Source organism: Hoplias malabaricus, chromosome 3 (assembly GCF_029633855.1).
Source record: "Hoplias malabaricus isolate fHopMal1 chromosome 3, fHopMal1.hap1, whole genome shotgun sequence".
Taxonomy (NCBI): Eukaryota; Metazoa; Chordata; class Actinopteri; order Characiformes; family Erythrinidae; genus Hoplias; species Hoplias malabaricus.
In genome coordinates this window covers 35,123,694-35,139,107 of record NC_089802.1, presented here as the reverse complement: position 1 = coordinate 35,139,107, position 15,414 = coordinate 35,123,694, and the positions used below count along the sequence as shown (strand labels likewise).

The 15,414-nt window shown below is 37.8% G+C and overlaps 1 protein-coding gene across 11 annotated transcripts in view; it reads right to left on the bottom strand.

The window, feature by feature from the left end:
* The window catches only part of pcdh15b (protocadherin-related 15b), a 323,490-nt gene that overhangs the window by 158,333 nt on the left and 149,743 nt on the right, over positions 1-15,414 (bottom strand). For all 11 annotated transcript variants that reach the window (XM_066663505.1, XM_066663496.1, XM_066663499.1 and 8 more), the window contains one exon: positions 13,665-13,799. In XM_066663505.1, coding sequence (XP_066519602.1) covers positions 13,665-13,799 — 135 coding nt within the window. The remainder of the gene's footprint in view (positions 1-13,664; positions 13,800-15,414) is intronic.

The following is a 15,414-nucleotide window of genomic DNA, read 5'->3' as shown; positions in this document are numbered from 1 at the left end:
ACATTTTTATCTTGATTTAACAAGTCTAATATAGTGCTCAGTGTAGAAATACAAAAAAATAAAGAAGCATATTCTTACTGGAGCATATTACAATTACACAATAATACATGAGAGGGAGTGCTATTACGTGCGATACTGGCACTGATGTACTGCGGTCGTAGATCAGTACACCAGTGCCAATATCTCACGTTATAGCAGGAACCTTGAGTGCATTATTGCAATTATACCACAGCTTGTTATCACCATTTATTATCAAGGTTTTAAGATAAAGACAGTGAAAGTTTTTTTTTTTTTTAATCAACCTTCCGTGAGATAGAATAGTTCCATTCCACCACACACTCCTCTTTTCAATGAACTCTGGAGCTTTAGCTAACTTGGATTTCTAAAGTTCTGAAGTTTGGTTCTCTCCATCGAGTCAGTCCATGTTCACACCAGAGCTGCTCTCTGTCCAAATCATGATAGAAGCGGAGATAAACGCATCAAATCAATAAAACATCATTATTTAACCATTGTGTACAGCAGATTCAAATTGTAGTGATATATATCACACACAAAGCAATGCCAAATTATCTCTGTTTAAGTTAAAAGTGAGTATTTCGGAGTATTGCTCTAGAGCCGTGCTGCTGAGCTGGTGAACGAGAACAGCAGAGAAAAATGACGCGCCTTGACTCGAGTTAAACACAATCACAGAAACCACAGACATAGCAGTTAACTTTTATTCATCTTCCGATTTTCTTTTGTTTACAAATCAGAAAGCAGACAATGGTCCACTGCGCCATAACTCTTTACTTTAGGGTACTTTAAGGAAAATGAACCAATTCCCCATTGGGTGATGCGCTGTCTTGTAAGTGCTGGTGTTGTTGCTAGGTAACATGTATTTTGCGAAGTGATACATGAAGAGCTTCGATCAGAGTGCCATTATTGTGTAATATTATCGTGCTCCTGGAACTTCACAATCACATCGCAGGGTCGGAACTAACTGTGGTATAATGGTATTTAATTACTGACATTAAGCAGTCCATGTCCTTGCAATTAGCAAAAACGTGCAAAATTTGAATTGCGATTTGGCAGAATACTAGCTCATAGCTTATAGTAAAAGCATCTTTTACTACAATCCATTAATTTCAGGGGATATTAAGACAAATTACAGATTAGACAGTCCTTCTGTATATAGAAAAATCCACAATACATACACAAACATGTCCAAATGTCAAAACACTATTGTAAATGAGATGATGTGTGGCTTCGATGGTATTCAGCCATGCGAACATCTGTTAAACCAGGAACTGATGTTGGATAACTAGATCTGAATCACATTCACCACTCCAGCTCATCCCTAATACATTCAATGGAGCTTCATTACCCCTCTATCTCTTGCTTGGCACCGTGCATGGCAACCTTATTTCATATGCTTATATGTGGCTGCTCCAGAGAATTCCAATCTACCAGTAATTCTATTCTATTTAGATTACACTATCTCTGTTTGCACCAATGGACTCCTGTGTCAGTGTCAGTAATGGGCTCACCATAAAGTATCTGGATTTATTTTGTATGTGAAAATAAATGAACAAATCCTCTACAGGGAACACACTTTTGCACATATAAATTAATTAAGCATTATGGCTTACGGTTATAAAACCATAAAACAAAAATACAATAGCAAGACACACCCCTAGTCATGAAAACAATTTTCCCCATTAGCTAAAGTGCAATCTTGCTTTGGCCACATAGCAATGTTAACCATCAGAACGCTTTGACGTTGCCACCGATAACCTCACAATGCAGTCTTTATTATTATGATCACCATCAAAAGCCAACTATTCTTCATGGAGAGATCTGATCAAAGACTGTGGTAAAAAAAACAAATACAATATCACTTTTATACAAATTATCACAGATCCCTGGGGTCCAGAGCTGTGATTGGGGATACTCTGATAAGCAGGGGTGTGTATTTATCACATTTGGTCCATGGGAATCAAAAAGTAATGTATGCTTTTTCTTTTTTTTTTTTTCCACACTGTATAACCCTGCAGAAGATCCTGCAATATGTGCCACCTACAGGCTCTGTACAAAGCATCTAGTGCTACATTTCCACCGCATGGGTCCGGCTCTACACGGCTCAGCTTGGCTCGCTTAAAGCTTGTTGCTTTTCCACTGGCAAGGCTCCCCCACGAAAGGGAGCTGGGACTGAAAACCTACCCAATTACCCAGGGACCAGGTACCAGATTTGGCCAGTGGAAAAGCAAAAAAGCTGTGTAGAGTCGAGTAGGTTCCATGCAGTGGAAAAGTGACATACAATGACTATGTCATTACTACTTCTACCTGAAACAAGTATTCTTCTTAAAATAATTTGGTTTAGATTCTGCAGTTTCTATAGAAATGCAAATGATAGTAACAAATGAGTCCATCTTAAAGGTGAACATAGAAAAATACATCCAAAGACAGCTTGGAGGCGTAAGGGTCAAGGTCACTGTAAGGGTGTAATGATCTCAATAATGGGACCCTGTACTGTTTTGCTTGGCTGTCAGCTGGGCTAATCTGAGAATAAAAGAAGGGCCACTATGGAGCTGCTGGGAGAGCATGTTTGGCCTGTCAGCTTCCACACGCAGCACAACAGTTTTGTGAATTAACACAGATGTTTCAGAGGTAGAGACAAGTGCAGCAACATCACAAGCTGTACCAGGCAAGAAAACAAAAAAAAGAAGAGGCCTCCACGGTGAGCAGGACATAAAAGATTCTCCAAGTTCAAAGCTGTCGCCACGAAGCACCACAAAACGCTCCCATGGAGAGCAACAGACAGAGCTGGAAGAATCAGACAAAAGCAAACGGGTCAGCAAAGCAGCAGTGAGCCAAGTGGAAATTAGTTATCCTCTCAACATTCTTTGTGCCTTGACGACACACCTTCACTGGAGGTTAAAAAAATGCACACTGTTAAGATCACGGTGTACAGCTACATATGTGGAGAATTTTTTAATGAAAAAATAGATCAGCAGTTACCAGGACGTACGGTAATCTTTTGCTAATCATTGTTTAAGCCTGTTATGCTTGCATAACTTAAATTGCACTTGTCCACTGCAGTATATTATACCTCAAACAAAAAAACAGAGTAAAATACGGTAAAAACCGTAATGTTAAACAAAATAATAAATGTCTAGGATTTAGTTTTTAATGTCTGTAGACGTTCCCCTGTGCCAATTCTTGCCCTAAGCCCTTCCATGAAGTGTGCACTTGTCATGAAGACATTTCATGACGTAATTGAAGTCTGAGCAAAAGAGGCATGAGAATTCAAGTGCTGGAGATTTGAGAACAGTCCATTCAGCTGTGTACATAAACACCACTCAGAGAGGTTTTCAGCCCAATTGCACTGAACAACACCGTTTTTAAATCTGCAACTTAGCCCACACACCATACAATTTAAAACTCACATTCAAAAGTTATATGTCAGAGACAGCATATCCACATGCACAGGTCAGTAATGTCTTACTAGAGGCTCTAACAGAAATGTGTTGAACATTGTTAAGATATTTGATCATAATTTCTTCTTTGTAAGTTGAGACATTTCTGTGATCCACAAGCCTTTCATTCTTGCCGTATATGTTATAAAACTGAAAGCCATCCCATATGGCCATAAAACACACACCAACACACTGGACACATTGGAGTGTGACTGCCTTTAAGAAAGAGTTCCCCTGCAGAGCTGTTCTGATTAACTTCTGTTTCCGTTTAGTAATCCTTATATACCCTCCGTTATCACAAACATATATTACTTCTAGTTATTAAATGTAAAGGTGCCTGCTTTTAGAAACATCAAAAATATCACAGTTAAAATGTAATCTAGTCGGTTCCTTTCATGGTCAGAGTTTTCTCATGTAAAATTTGCTGGAATGTCATTTCAACACAGAGATTCTGTTTTGTTTGTCATAAACAGTAATTAGGTGCTACAGGCTTTCCGTGATCATAAACTGTCAGGACCTGACAAGCTAAACATGTTTCATAGTTCATTAGTTATAGTGTTATTTATTGATTTATTTTTTAGGCCAAAATGTTGAAGGTAAATGAGTAAGATTATCTGGCCATAAAGCCCTGGTCCATATATGACATCATTTCAGTGTACTGTATGAGCAGACGTCATGAATAAACAACAATTAGCAATATGTAGCATGTCCTATGCTACTGTTAGCCAACTGTAAAAATAATAATACAATTGTTTTTATTATTTTATTATATGAAAAGATTGCAGTCAACTCAACAAAACAAAAACCCTCTATATGATGCTCTGTAATACCCACAATGCCTGAAGAGGAACCGATAATAAAAATAATCACTAAATAGTTACGGTGTTTTTACTATTAGCCTCATCACACTACAGGTAACTCACAGTGCAGTCATTTGTATGTAAGGTGCCAGACTACGAGTACAGCAACATCACACAGTGAACCTCAGGCTCCTGAGCTCCCAGGGCTGGGGGCAGGCAGGCTCAGGCGCCGCATGAATCAGTGCATGGTGGGAGTGCAGTGAATGCTAACACACACCAGCGAGTCCCCAGTGCCCCCTTTCCCGCTTGCTCCTGTGAATCTGCATGCACTCCAACCCCTCCACAGTCTGCTGTCATCAGCCTCACTGAATTAGGGGAATGGCTCTTAACAGCAAAAGGAAACAGTCATGTAGCAGTGACTCATATAGTATGTACAGAGCATCAGAAGGCTCCAGTGCGGGCTGATAAACTCTTACCAGGCAGCCGAAATGATAAGCTGGTGTAATGAGGCCTTACATACCAAAAAAGGAATGTTAAACTCATGTGATTTTATTCAGCCTCTGGCATATTCAAATCTGGTCACTCGGGGGTGGGGGCTCTAGAAAGAAAACAACTATTCAATATTACAATAACAAAGAAGAAGACATGTATAAATAATATATATATATATGATAAAATATATCTGTCATGATCAAATGAATCGTCAATTAAACCCATAAAAACTAATTTATGTTAATAAAAACTGTATTTTTATACAGACACAAAGTATAATTGATGAAAATCATAATAACACTACCATTCTGTAGCAGTACTTAAATGCGAGTATGTGAAAATAGCACCACCTGTGATGCAATTACTAACCATGAGTGAATCAGTATTAGCATTTTCCATGGAATGAACTTTTTTTAAAATGGAAAGATTTTTTTAAATCTAGGAGCTCTTAAGCGAACCAGCCCACCAGTTTACACGAGAACCAAACATACGTTATCTCACACACATACTCACAAATTCCTGTTTTATTTCCTAATATTTATATACATTTTTATACAACAGTTAGTTACGGTCACACATTCTTATTGGTTGAGAAGCATTCTAAACATACTGATATTTCCTGATAACAGCACAGGTTGTTCACAACCACTGCTCACAACTCTCTTTACGCTGCAGCTGTCCTTATTACATTTCTCACCATCAAACAAATTTCAGCACCTTTGACACCAATAACCTGCCTTCATTATATTTTGAGAATACTAATAAGGATTAAAAATCATGCACCAATTATACTCATTCACAGTTATAAACATGTAAGTTTTAACTTGGAATAAAAAATGTGATATAATGATACAGTGAGGTGTGACTGGTTAGTGCAGTTTAGTTTTACTGTGACAACAAGCAACAAGCTTCTTCTTGAGGAACTATAATTTGGTGGAAGGATTTACTACTTTCATAAACATATTTGATGCCACTTTTACAGCTCTGTTTATTTATTTCATGATGTATTACCCGAACTGATGTATAATAGCAATAGAATACTCAAGATTGTGTGTTATCATGAAATAACAGCACAGATGAAGTGGACTACAGCACTCACCTTCAGCTTGTACTTGAGCAGCATCACAGCCGTGTTATTATTTCATAACACACTCCCTCTCGTGTTCTATTGCTTATATAACACACTGTAAAATGACTGCGCCCAGCTCCACTGCATGATAACACTTTATTTGAGGCTCTGAGATCTTTCTGAAGTTTCTTCAACATCCATGTATGACGTCATTTTTCACACTGGGGAAACAACTCTTCTTTGGTTGTAGTTGCAAACTAATTTTCCTGGTTTGCAAAACAATTTTTGTCAAGGAGAGTGTGCCAAATGTTTCCAAATTAGGTTTGTGAATAGGAAGTGTTCCGGCTCCCCACTAGTAGAAAAACATTATGAGTTGAGTCCTGGTCACACTTTGTCAGCAGTTTTTGCTCACAAAAGATCAATCAGATTTTCCATGACAGGCGAATTTCTCGTATCTGACTTCTGAGTGATTAAATGAATCATGGTCTATGTAAAAACAAAAGCCTTTTGTCCCCTCAAACATACCATTCCACATTAAATACATGGAGCTTCTGAACGTGGACAAAACAGAGAACTGCATCCCCTCACAATCGAAGACACTCCCTTTAAATGTGGCCTGATTGAGATTGTATTTGTCTCCAACTGGAAAGTGGAAATGCTCAGCTATGAAGTCAATTGGTTATTCCACACACGATACTTCTTCTAGTGTATAAAAAACACCACTTCTAGCATATAAAAAAATGCTAGATTTTCACTGGAGGGGGTCTTTAACATTTTTTGGCATAATGCATATGCAGATCTGACATAGCTATTCACAGAAGCATACTGTTGCTTTATAACTTATACCTCATGCACATCTGAATTACATTTGGCATGATGAGTCTACTGCTTGTAATTAACCAGCCTGTTATATTTCACCTTAAACAGCTCAGCAATTACAATACATTCTGATGCCTTGAGGTAACAATATATCTCCTCAGGGTACTAAGATATAACAGCTGCACAGCTTAAGGTGGAAGGGAACATTTAGCTTCCCAGCTTTTGTTGTGGTAAGCCATACCTTATTTCTCCATGCAGATGTTCTGAATGAATTAACCATCATTAGCTGAATTTACGAACATACAGGATCATCTGTACATGATTTGTGATAAGAAGTCTGCCTTTACACAAATCACTAAATCTCTAAAACTTTGTTTTAAATTACGGACACTAAAATTAATATTTATTATTTATTTAATATTTATATATTAATCTAAAAAAATGGCAGAGTCTTGAACTTTGCCTTTGTGTTATTTATTTCAGCAAGTTCTAACAAATTAACAGGTTTAATAGCTTATAATTATATTCTGTAATGAAGTAAAATTCATAAGTTTGCTGTGAAGAAAAAAATCTACTTGTCCTGGAAACCTGCTCAAATTCAGCTTTTCTGATGAATTAATATATTATCAGAATAAAAACGGTAATCACAAAGAGTAATATCTAAATGTCAAGAACAATTAAATGATTCTACAGCCCAAAGGACTATAACACTAATCTACATATTAATTATCAATTATTTTTTAGCTACTGCTTATCACTCACAGTAGCGCAGAGTTAGGTTCAGGCTTAAACAAAGCAACACATTTTCTTTTGTTCTGACATAAAACTCTGCCAAAAGGATCTTAGTGTGTGTCACAACATACATTTTATCATTACAGTTTTGACACCTTCCAAGTTAATTTGAGGTGATTCTGTAGCAGTATTTTAAGGCCTACCTTCAAAGCCTACTATCTTCTTTGCCTGACACCATGAGAACATGAAAAGAAATCAGCCAATATAAAGAATAGCAGACCTCCACAATCTGGTACATCCTTGAGTGCGTTTTCCAAAAGCCTGAAGGTATCACATTCATCTGTTCCAAACTTGGAACGATGTACAAGTTTTAACACCACGGGACTATGCAGCAGTGCTGGGCGAATTGCAATTAATTAACCAATATTGCCCTCATAGTTCACTGACAATGCTTGAGCTGAAATGACTTTGCTTAAGTTTTAAAAGCTGATATATTTTTTCAAATGTTGATCTGATCTTGTCAGTCATTTTTTCAGCCATGTGCTCTTTGGTGATGTGATTGTGCTTCAACTTTTGAAACAGACTAATGGAATATACTTTGGTTGCTGAAACAGATGCTTTGGCAGTGTTTACCTTTTGTAGGTACGTAAGTAAGTATTTATTTATAAAGCACATTTTAATCTAAAATGCAATACAAGCAAAAAACATTTAAAAGGACAATATAAACATACAACAATGATCAGTTTACTGAGCCAAAAGCTAGTTGATAAAAATAGTGTTTTAGCCTAGACTACACAGCAAATTCACCGGTGTTATATCAACACTGTTCGTGTAATAATTTAGCACTCTCAGTGTTTAGTTAGCACTAACAGTATTGATATAACACTGGAGAATTTGCTGTGTAACCATCAACAGAGGGTGCAGACCTACTTTACAGGGGTAGACTGTTCCACAGTCTCGGTGCAGCAACAGCAAAGGCCCTGTCCCCTTTTAGTTTCAGCCAAGACCGTGGCACAGTGAGCAGCAGCTGAATTGATGACCTCAACAACCTGGAGGCAGGGTAATGCTGAAGAAAATCTCCTATATAGGAAGGAGCCACTCCATTAAGACTTTTAAACTGGAGTGTACAGGAAGCCAATGTAATGATGCCAGAATAGGAGTAATGTGGTCCCTTCTTTCTGTGCCCGTAAGAAGACGAGCTGCCCTGTTTTGGACTAACTGCAAATGAGCTATTGAGAACTTACTGACACTCAAATACAAGCTATTGCAGTAGTCTAAGCATTATGTAATAAAAGCTGTAAAGATGTAACCTTTTCCATTTCTTAAGGTTATAGAAATGCTTCTTTATTTGGCTTCTTATGTTCAGTGTCATTGTGACTAAAGTCAAAACACGTCCAAATGACACACACAGCATTTGGACGTGTTTTGGTACACATCTTTGGTACAAGTTGGCTTCTGTGTTTAGATTCTCCTCCATGTTGTTTCCATGTAGCAGATTGGATGGGGCAGAATCATGTGACTACATGCACGATTGTGTGGATCATTAAATAATATGACGTACACAGGCTACGTCTATTATAATTTCTAAATGTTGATCTTGATTCATTTTTAATTAACTGCCCAGATCTAGATTATGCCAATTAGAAGTTCTGAATATGGATTTCGATTAGCTTTTGATTATTCACTCAGCCCTACTATGAAGCCATCTTAACTTTCAGGAAGTGGACATTCTCTGTGTCCTAGAGATGAACGTGTGTTGGTGTGAAAAATACACATCAACTGAACAAGAACATGATTTAGAATTCAGGTTCAAAGGCATCTTTATCAACAGTAAAATGTGTCCTGTATTAACCTAAAAGGCTGCTCAGCAAGATAGACAACCACCATTTAAATAAAAAAATAAATAAATCTACAATTTTGAAAAATTTTCAGTGGTCTGTTAAACAAAGGGGGGGGGGGGACTGTTTAGCCATATTGAACATTGTTATGTAAGGAGGAAAAGGGGGAGCCAAAGTATACCATCCCAACCATAAAGCACGGGGGTGGCAGTATCATGTAGTGCAAACTGAAACATTATGTAGAAGGAAAATTATAAAGTAACATTTCAAAACACCAGCCAGGAATTTAAGGCTTGGGCACAAACGGGTCTTCCGAATGGACAATGACCCCCAAAAGTTGTAGCAAAATGGCTCAAGGACAATAAAGCGAAGGTAATGGAGTTACCATCACAAAGTCCTGACCTCAAGGCCAGAGTAACAACATCAGACACTCTATTCTCCCTATTACAGGTCAGTGAAGCATTACAATAATTTTGAAACTGTACTTTTAAGGTAAAAATACTGCCTAGTGTTGCTTTAACAGCTTTGGTCTGAAAACATGTCCCATGTGAGCCTTTATGAGCACATCATACAAAACAACACAAGATCATACAGCCTTATAATAGGGTCAGAAAGGGTCTGCTGGCTTTGAGATATTTATAGTATCACTATTTTATTTATAATATCACTAATCTGATGTCTGCAAATTTGTAGATATCTCTTGCACTTACTGTGTTCAACTGTGCACAAACTTGTAGAAAGTCGATAGGAAACCATTGCCCAACAGAAATGGAGCAACCATCTAAGGTCATCATGCCCAAGGCCAAGGCTAGACAAGCAGGATACAATCCCCCAGCATTGGGCTGCAGAGGAGTGGAACTACATGTGAAAGAGTGAAGGAGTGAAAAAGCTCCATGCAATAATGTTTGGTTTGGAATTTGAGTAGCTTAGGTGATTCATAACTAATCATCCATCATCAGTGCATGACCCTCATATTGCTCTTGTGGCTGAATGCCATCAGGCCCACACAGAAATGTTGCAAAATCTACTTTAAGTCTTGCCAAAAGAGCATGTTTAGATTCCAGGTCTCTAGAAACTCCGCCATTTACTGTAGCTGCCATTTCTTTTCAGGTTGGTTGAAAACTTTGGAGATTATCAAAGCTGGCTAGCGATTGCCTGCCCTGTAAAATGTGCCACACAAATTAAATCAGATTTGAAAAAGTGCTGCGAGAGCTGAGGCTTCAATACTTCACAGCGAGGGGCGAATAATCCCTGAGCCATGACATCATCTTCGAGGGGAAGGAGTGCAGCACTGCCAATCAAATGCTGAGTTACTGTGTGTCAAACTCAGGCTCTCTGCCACCTCTAGTTTTTACACATCTCAACTCCTGCTCAGCTAGATTCACTCCTATCTGTCTCTGGGCTTTAAAAAAAAAAAGTCCCAGTGCATTTTGGCTCAGGGTCGACAGAGTCATTAGCATAAGTGTGGCTTCTGCTGGGATTCTGTCCACGTCTGCACTGCCACAAGGAGAATGGAGCTTGGGGCTTAATAACTCACTGCTTTCAGGATTAAAAGTTCTCTAGGAATTGAGGTGCTTGTACAGGAGACTGCGGGAGCAGTTAATGAGGGAGCCGACTGTATCGCATTATCCAGGATGCACTATTTATCTCTTTCCACAATTTAATTTTTCAATGAATGCTCTTACACTGATTGCTTTCTCTCATGCTCACAATCGATCCTCAAACTCAAGTTTCCCATGTTTGAACTTACGTGTTTGAACAAACTGGAGAACTCTAAAAACATCTCCACTAACAAATAGTTGGATAAATGCATGCCAAAAAATTAATAAATAAATAAATTTCGTGCCAAAGGACAAACCAAGGGGATAAAATTGTTCGTCCTTTGTGTGAGTCACAATGGGCTATTATTCTTGAGTAGAAAAATAAAAACTATTGTCCTGTTTCAGTGGCCCTAAATTGTAGAATTGTTCTTTAATGCACTCTGTGATTGTGAAATGCGATTGTGAGATTACGACAAAGAAATTAACCACAAATACGCTACAGACTTATGATTCTGAAAATAACAGAACTTGTTTACAATGCAGTACTGCACAGAAAGTCTTAAACCATCTGTTTAAATCTATTTATCAGGGAAATAAGCATGTTTTTGACATCCATTAAATACAGATGGGCATTAAACCCATAAGAATAACAGTGATGTCTTGTTTGTCAAGATGTTATTGTTATGGTTTATCTTCGCTTCTTGAATCAGTCCAGACATTGTAAGGATTACAGGAATTTGTTAACGGAACACTCCAAATATAGATGATATTTGGGGGGGCAAGAGGGGAATTTGCCCTCTAAATATTAAATATATAATGCTGACTCGTGTTAATTATGAACATCATCTGATTTACACAAAATGAGGCAACAGCAAAGTGGTGTTAACAGTCAACAACATGGCTGCACTCGCACTGCTTCGCTCTCAACCTTCAAATGAGCTACAGCTTTAAAACCTGAGGACTTAAACTGGACATGAAAATGGCCATGATGAGCAAAGTCTTTGGAAAAGTGTACCATCTGTGAATTTTTGTTTGTTTTAGCCATGGAATGCAATCACATAGGAATGAAGCTGTGTTTGGTCAATGTGTGTACAAGAACGTGAGCAAAGAGTCCATAATTCAATGCCAAAACAGTGATACAACCTGGGTAAGGAAGCTCAAGTGAACCAGTCACTTGCACTAGTAAATGTGATTTTACAGATATTTATTAGATTTTTCTCTCATTATAAAGTGCTCTGTTTATTTAAACTGTGCAAGCTGTCTTCTTCTCCAGACGTCCCTTAACTCAAAAACACTAATGAATGCTCACAAAAATACTGAGATAGACAAAACAATTGTTTGGTCAACCTCAGTACCAAAGGTGCTGCACGATGATGGTAGTGTGGTTCTCTTTTTGTTGTTCTGTGGATTAATCCAGCAACAACAACACCTCTTGACATTAACATTACAGTTGTTGACTTAAAGGGTACATTCACTTTTTATATAATTCTGAGGATGTTTCCTTACTATTTGCTAGCTCTCCAGTCTGTCTGCATGCTCAAACCTATCTTATGTGTTGAGGATGCCCCAATATCTATTAAAAAAAAAAGTGCCTTGGTCCAGTATGCTAGGCTTTCCATCTCTCTGCTAAGAGCAGGGCAAAGGCATCCTGAGATTTTTTAGACAACTGAGAGATGAGGATATTGCTCTATTCTTGCTCTATAAATGGTTAATATTGACTTGGAATGCCTCCAAATTCAGGAATCAGCTAAATGCAGTACTGAAAGTGCTATAAAATTAAACAACTTGAGTTACAAATTTGTTTCTTTGGTAATTCAAATAGATAATTAAAAACAGAAAAATTAAACTTCAGTGAAATCCTCAAACATACCAATCCACCTTAAAAGAAGTGGAGCATCTGAACTTAAACAAACCAGAGAACAGCGTTTCCCCACAATCATAAACGTCTGTTTTAACGTAGCATTAGGGTTTTTAGTCCATCACCACTGGACGCCCACAGAATTGAGCAAAATATAAAATTTGCTTGTCATAGACAACACAAGCACATCTCCATTTCCAAGTTTCGAATTCCACCTTAAATGTTCAGCATGTACACACTGGCACCTGCTGCATTATTTAAGGTGGTATAGGACACTTAAAAGCCAACTTCTGCCTTACACAGTTGTTAGAAGCGAGTACTGTGTTGTGCACAGTGTTGTTGTGCAGTGGCTGTGTGCTGGTGATGCATTTAAAACAACATCTACAAGAAGCTAAAAACTTAATTCAAAACCAGGAAACTGCCTCAGTCTCATCCTGACTGCAGGTGGCGGATCACAAACTGTTTTTCAGTCAGAATCTTGCGTATTTCTCCCCCCATGGACAACAACTTTTGGTACTTGATACAAACTCTTTCTAATGTATCAGTTATAATGATTTAGAGCGACCCTAAACGATGCAAATCACATGCATAATAAAAACGTGTGATTGAGCTCCCTGTGAATAAAATCACTTCCTCCCCTCCATCTGCAGTTCACGCAGTGGTGTAATCAGCAAACAACCTATGGGTAAAAATTATTATTCAATTTTCTGTTTGGAAATACATCCAAATATCGTTTCATGTTAAATGCAATATTTAACCAAAGTGAAGAAATGCAGCTATGATTTCTTGTGAATGATTAATTATGAATGCTATTTACTTTAAATACAATATCAATTATGTATGTTTCATTTGCTACAACTGCTAAATTACTTTTTTTATTAATTTTATATACTTAAAAAATGTTTTAAAGTTGTATTAAATCAAACTACATCCTATTCAGCATTATTCTCAGTTGCACTGGAGACTTGCATTCACAGTACAGATAAGAGAGAAGAGGCAGCAGCCCTGATACACCTCAGCAGGTAGAAATGCTGTAAAAAGGTGGAAATGCGGTTCTTACTGTGAAGCTGTAACTCTGCTGTTCTTCACGGTCCACAGGCTTCAACAGTGTCAAGTAGCGAGACAGTCCACTGGGTGTCACCGAAAAGATGCTGTCGTAGTTGTCCAGAGAGATTCGTACCATGGGATCTTTGCTCTGCAACGGTCATCAATCATATTGTAAAAAAATCATGTCAATGCCAAGAGGTCCAAGCAGCTCAAAGCAGGTAAAAGATAAATAAATAAATAAATAACTACCAAGAGCAAACCACTGCAAAGGAAGGGGATTCAATCCATTTATAGCATGCAGAATTCCAAGAGCGGATTTTGAGGACATTAGGAAGAAATCACACATATGAAACATGAAATGACACATTCATTCAATACCTCTTCTAAGCCACATAATAACTACAGTAACGTATTGAAGTTAAAGACCAACATTTATATTTTTATTTATTACATGGATCCGTTTATTTTAAAAACTGAGATTTTCCTCTCTTACTTTTTGAAAATATTGAATATGAAAACTGCTGCATTATCATGCCCGTCCAGTAGGGGGACATAATACCTCTAAGAGAGACAGCAGAACGCCACAAAGTATGAGAGAAACAGCGGTTTATTCCCAAATCACTCCATACTCCCTCCCTATGTAGTGCACTACTCAAATCATGAAATAACTGAATCTAAATCTTAATAGTTCATTATGCAGCATCATTTATGTTTATTCATATGTGGAAATCTGAAATCTAGTGCTAGATAGGGTTAATGTACATTTTACGACTTATGTACTTCACTATGAGGAGTGAGGAGATATTTTCATTTCAGCCAGAGACATACATGCTGTTTGATGTCAGTGTTACTGAAAATATATATTTCAGTGACCTAAAACGGTGTTCTTGTTGTAATTAACTGATTAGTTGAATCAGGCGTGTTGGGAGAAAAGAAAGCAATAAATGTGCAAGGCAGGGTGTCTCAAGGACCTGTGTTGAAAAGAGACACTGAGTCTTTTCAAAAGTAGTGTTCCCATTAACTTAAATAGTACTTGAAGCTTTCGCCTTTATGAGAAAGAAGAAAATCAGGCTCAAGTCTGTTTGCATGCTCAACCCCGATCTCATGTTTTTAAGACACCCCAATGTCTATTAATGGCTAAAAAAAAACCAAAGTGTCTTGGTCTCGTATGCTAGGCTTTACCTCTCTCTCTCTCTGAAATAATAAAACGTTATTGCATTTAGTTGTTGAGGCTTTTGTGTAAGTTTTTATTATTTTTCCAGACACTGAACAACTTTGCTGTTTGGATTGGAAATGTAAAATATAAAACTTGGTGCTTCACTGTATATACAGTCTGTGTGAACAGAATGAAAAGCCTGCAGTTTTAAAAACCCAGCACAGCACTGTGATAAACTGTTTAGCACACAGGACATACAATAAGAATCTATAGGTGTATGCCCTGCAGCGTGACCTGATCAAAATTCCTTGCTGATCCGGGTGCCAGTGGCATTCACGCAGTCGCCCGTAAGCGTTTTGCAACGCTTATGGCAACTTTCATTATGCGAGCTGTTTCACTTCTCCCCACATTGTTAGCTAATGCTTTCGTGGCCCTGGATGTTAATGGGCTCAATCTGAGCGTGAACATGGATAGGGGGAAAAGAGAGAGAGAAAAAAAAAAAGCCTGAAAAGAAGAAAATAATCTAGATGACTGTGGTCTATTCACGCAACAGCAGATACAGTGTTATTAACCTTCCCAATTTTCTTTCTTGAAAAAGTAGACTTAT